Raw genomic sequence first — 5,760 nt, forward strand, 5'->3', positions numbered from 1 at the left:
GCTTTAAATTAGATAATTTAATGTTATATATTTTTTACCATAATAAAAAAATTAAAATTCCTCAACAAAATATTAGCAACCAAATTTGTAAATATATTAAAAATATATTAAATATTAAAATATTAAAAATATTATACCCAATGACCAAGTGAGATTTATCCTAATAAAGCAAGACTTTCAATATACAAATCTGTATATTTTATTTTAATAAATCTATTTTTATTTTAATAAAACTGTTTCTGAATGGTGAATGGGTGGCTCATTTGGTTGACCAGCTGCCTTCAGTTCAGGTCATGGTCCCAGGGTTCTGGGGATGGAGCTCTGTGATCCTCTGTGTCAGGGTTCTTGCTTAGCAGGGAGCCTGCTTCTCCCTCTCCCTCTCTGCCGCTTCCCCTGCTTGTGCTTTCTATCTCTCTCTCTGTGTCAAATAAATAAATAAAATCTTAAAAAATCTTAAAAAAAAAAAATCTTAAAAATCTTAAAAAAAATTTCTTAAAAATCTTAAAAAAGCCCAAGCAATTTTTGACATATCACAAGGAATACAAGGAAAAAACTCTGCTACCACCTCAAATGATTCAGGAAAAAACCTAAATAAATTCCAACCTTTTCATGATAAAAACACTTAATGAGCATAGAATATAAAGAAAATCTCGACAGGATAAAGATCCCATATGAAAAGCTTTGACTTAATATCATACTCAATGATGAACGACTAAAAGCATTCTCTCTGTATCAGGAACAAGATAAGGATGTCTGTTATTACCTCTTCTGCTCAATATAGAAGAGCATAAAGCAAAGAAAAGGCAAATGAACACATAAAAATTGGCAAGATGGAAGCAAAACAATTTGTAAAAGACATGATATCATATACTGATAAAATCTTAAAGAATTCATAACGAAACTGAATTCAGTAAAACTGAATTATAAAATCAATACAGAAAAATTACTTGTATTTCTATGTAGTAGCAATGAATAATCAAGAAAGAAAACAATTAAGAAATTAGTTAGGAAAAAAATACTACCTACAATAGCAGGAAAAAGGACGAACACTCAAGATTAAATAAACATAACTAAGAAGGAGCAACTGTGTTGAAAGAAATGGAAGACCTAAATAAAAAAGACAACATGGGTTGATGTACTGAAAAGACTTTATATTAAGATCTCAATGCTACCAAATCAATTAACAGATTTAACGTAATCTCTTCCAAAATTCATATGGTGTTTACTGCTGAAAGGGGAAAAACCTATCCTAAAATTCATATAAACAATCCAGTTTCAAAATGGATTTACTTATTTAAAAGATTTTATTTATTCATTTAAGAGAGAGAGAGAGTGTGTGAGCATGGAGGTGGGGGGTGGGGAGAGGGGAGACGGAGAAGCAGGCTCCCTGCAACATGGGGCTTGATCCCAGGACCCTGAGATCATGACCTGATCTGAAGGTAGACTCTCAACTGGGCCATCCAGTCTCCTGTAAAAATGGATTTAAAAAGATATTTCTCCACACTAGACATAGCATAAACACATGAAAAAATGTTCAACACCACTTACAGAAATAATCTAAACCATCATAAAATTTCATGTAACATCCCCAGGGAGGGCTACTATCTTAAAAAAAGGTAAAAAATAAGAAGCAAGGGAGAGGATATAGAGAAACTGGAACCTCTAATAAATTGCTTGTGGCAATATAATACAATAAGCCACTGTGTAACCCAGTTTTGTGGACCCTCAAAAAGTTTAACATAGAATTACCAAGTAGTATTAATTTTCAAGGCACATTCTCAAAAGAACTGAGAACCCAAAGAACTCAAACCCAGATACGCGGGTTCACAATCCATTACCATAACAGCAGTAGTTACAATACCCAAGAGTGGAGTATCCATCAACAGATGAACTGTATAAGCAAAAACATGGTATATACAGACAATGGATCATTCAGCTTTAAAAAGGAGGGAAATTCTGAAATATGCTATAACACGGATGAACTTTGAGAACATAATGCTAATATGAAACAATGCAAGCACAAAAGGACTAATACTGTGTGATTCCTTTTATTTTATGTGAGTTACTTATAATAGGCAAGTTCACAGAGATGGTATATAGATGGTATATAGAGTTAACAAGGAGATGGAAGGTTTGGAAAACAGGAATTTCATTTAAAAAAGTTTGTCTGGATAATGAAAAATTTAGGAAATAGTGGTGATAACTGCATGACACTTTATTAAAGTTCTTGAGGCCACTGAATTGTCCACTGAGGTTAAGCGTAACATGTTAAGTACAAGTTTCCTAAATATTAAAGTACTATGCAGACAACCAAAAAGCTTCCTTATTTGACCTGAGATAAATTATGATCAAAACTAATTCCTTTCTGCTTAGAAGAATAAGGTCGGCCTTTTTCTAGATTAAAAAAAAAATCACTTACTTGCTGGGACAGTGCAGTAATAAGTCAATGATAAATGTCTGCCAGGCTTTTTCTTTACTAAGTGCATCCAACGCTGTTGGAATCAGAGCAAAACATAATGTCATCACTTCCAATGCTTCACAGCAAACCTGTTCATCCTCCATGTCTGGCTCACTGCTTGCACTGGGGGTCTGTAAAGTTAGAATCAAGAATAAATTACTCATTAATTTAAGATACATTGAAGTGTTTTATTTTCCAAGTAAAACTATATATTGTCAACTTAATTGCAGCTGTTAAGTTTACTTTAAACTAACAAATACAGGAGTGCCTAGGTGCCTCAGTGGGTTAAGTGTCCATCTTCGTCCCAAGTCATGATCCCAAGGTCCTGCAACTGAGTCCTGCATCAGCCTCCCTGCTCAGCAGAGAGAGTGCTTCTCCCTCTTCTTCTGCCCCTCTCCCCTGCTTGCATGTGTCTGTGCATGTGTGTGCTCTATCAGATAAATAAAAAAACAGAAAGACCCCCTAATAGATGGAAAGGACTTGGTCTTTAAAAGATGGCAGAGATCAATGAAAATTTAGTGCATGATTAACTTCTATATAAAAGGAATACAGTTTTGTAATAATTCTTACCATCTCATAAATTTTTGTGATTTCTTCATTTGGGCTAAATACCAAATCTAATGCCCCACATCCTGATGCCCAGATGATTTTCTGTATAGCTTTGATTACACAAGTATCAGGCATATATCTTGAAGCCTGAAAGAAAACAAAAACTTAAAAATGCTGACAAAATATCAAGTGAAGTTGTCAGAAAACAAAACACTTCTCTCTTTGTCATAGAAGTATAAATGGCTGTTAACACAAATATGCTCTGCACTGTCTTTAATATCTAAAGTAGCCATTGTCCCTTTTTTAAAAAAAATTCTCATGTCAAGTCATAAAATATATGCACATGAAGTAAAACACATTTAAATTCACATTCAATTCATATGTGTTTATATTGGTAAGAAAAAAAATCAGCCAACCAAAGCATGTGTGATTTGGTTAATTATCAAAATAAATAGTTTTATTCCCAATAGTGAAAAACTAGAAATAATCCTAATGTCTATGAATAGAACATTCAGGATGACCATAAAATATAGTACCACTCAAAATAGAATAAACCACAACACACAAATGACTGAAAAATTTTAAAATCATGCTGACCACAATAATTTTGACATAAAAGAGTACAGAATACGATCCCATTTGTGCAAAATTTAAGAAACAGATTAACTCTATAATGACAAAAAGCAGAGCAGTGGTTGCCTAGAGCCAGGAGCAGGAAACTTCTGGGTTGACGAAAATGTTTTCTTGACTATACCACTACTTTAAACTCACCATATGCTTTACTTTCATCTAGTTCATGCAATATAAATTATACCTCAAGAATCCTGTTTGGAAAGTATTTTCTAAAGTATGAATATTGACCAATAACATTAAAAAGAATTTTATGAAACTTAGGCCGAAATAAAAGAGGCTTATGGTCTCAGAATTTCTATTTAGCCCTAGATTGTGATAATCTTCATTTATTTATCAGTAACTAGATACTATAACAAGAATAATAAAAAATAAACCATCCCAGACTCCGAGATTTCAGTTTGATACTAACCTCATTAGATATTTGCTGGGCAAGACGTATGGATATATTTCTAAGCATGCACTCAGATGATGGATTAGGAATAATCTGAAGGGCATTTTGTAGCACCACTGCTTGATCATGAGTAACTTGGTTAATCTGTAAAAGTTAACATTTTTACTTGGAAGGAAAAATTTTATACATAAGCACATTTTCAAAAATTTGTACATATTAGCTTAACCCTCAGTTCCTCACCCATCACCACTCTTTTAGGATGTAATTCTTCCACATATCCACTGTACAATTTATGGTGATCTGCAGAAAAAGCATTTCAGATCGCCAACACTTAGACTTCTCTTAGTTATCTTTTGGAGTGACAATACTCTACTGCAAACTCCACTTTCAGATTAATTTAAAATTGTTTCTACAACTGAGTTCACTTTCCATTGCAGAAGAGAAATGACACAGCTTTCAACAATTCTTTACATGTTTCCACATAAATTCTTTCCCCAGCCCTCCTGGCTATTCCTGTCATGATATCACAAAGAAAAATGAGGGTACCAGGTAAATACACCTTCAATTTCTCATCCTCTAATCTTTAAATTTATAACTCTTCCCATTTTTCTACAACTGAGTTCACTTTCCATTGCAGAAGAGAAATGACACAGCTTTCAACAATTCTTTACATGTTTCCACATAAATTCTTTCCCCAGCCCTCCTGGCTATTCCTGTCATGATATCACAAAGAAAAATGAGGGTACCAGGTAAATACACCTTCAATTTCTCATCCTCTAATCTTTAATTTTATAACTCTTCCCCTTTCAGTGTTTAAGATGTTCCCTCATTTTATTCAAAGGTACTTCTGCTATGTGTACACTAATGCTTCTCCACCCTAACATGCTAAAATTTCTATATCTTTGTCACTCCATTCTATTTTCTTTTTTTTTTTTTTTAAAGATTTTATTTATTTATTTGACAGAGACAGCCAGCGAGAGAAGGAACACAAGCAGGGGGAGTGGGAGAGAAAGAAGCAGGCTTATAGCAGAAGAGCCTGATGTGGGGCTCGATTCCATAACGCCGGGATCACGCCCTGAGCCCAAGGCAGACGCTTAACTACTGAGCCACCCAGGAGCCCCTCTATCTACTCTCTTTCACAGTAAAGTTTTATTAAGAAATTTTTAGGGGCACCTGGTTGACTCAGTCGGTTAAGTGATTTTGGCTCAATTCCTCAATTCATGATCTCTGGATTTTAAGGTCAAGACCTTCACTGGGCTCTATGCTGGGCATGTAGTCTGCCTGAGACTCTCTCCCTCTCCTGCTGCCTCTCCCCCACCCTTCCTTGCTCTCTCTCTCTCTCAAAAAAACCCTCTGTATATATTTTTAAAAAGAGGTATTTTAGGGGCGCCTGGGTGGCTCGGTCGTTAAGCATCTGCCTTCAGTTCAGGGTGTGATCCCAGCGTTCTGGAATCAAGCCCCACATCAGGCTCCTCCACTGGGAGCCTGCTTCTTCCTCTCCCACTCCCCCTGCTTGTGTTCCCTCTCTTGCTGGCTATCTATCAAATAAATAAATAAAATCTTAAAAAAAAAAAAAAGAGGTATTTTAAGTAATTCAAAGGATTTCTATACACACAAAGGGGGCCAAAGCAGAATGACCAGGTAAAATACTTCCAGTTTTTCTCTAACCTCAAATCAAATCAGTTTATTTTTACTTAATGTATTATTTATTGTATATACCTATTAAATA

At 34.8% G+C, this 5,760-nt stretch overlaps 1 protein-coding gene across 1 annotated transcript in view; it reads right to left on the reverse strand.

The window, feature by feature from the left end:
• The window catches only part of LOC103680202 (probable ubiquitin carboxyl-terminal hydrolase FAF-X), a gene marked incomplete at its 5' end in the record, with an annotated part of 112,629 nt that overhangs the window by 55,210 nt on the left and 51,659 nt on the right, over positions 1–5,760 (reverse strand). Inside the window, 3 exons of the mRNA XM_040636049.1 lie at positions 2,420–2,589; positions 3,029–3,154; positions 4,050–4,175. Of these exons, the coding sequence (XP_040491983.1) occupies positions 2,420–2,589; positions 3,029–3,154; positions 4,050–4,175 (422 nt within the window). The remainder of the gene's footprint in view (positions 1–2,419; positions 2,590–3,028; positions 3,155–4,049; positions 4,176–5,760) is intronic.

This window comes from Ursus maritimus, assembly GCF_017311325.1.
Source record: "Ursus maritimus isolate PB19 chromosome Y unlocalized genomic scaffold, ASM1731132v1 scaffold_Y2, whole genome shotgun sequence".
In the NCBI taxonomy this organism is placed as follows: Eukaryota; Metazoa; Chordata; class Mammalia; order Carnivora; family Ursidae; genus Ursus; species Ursus maritimus.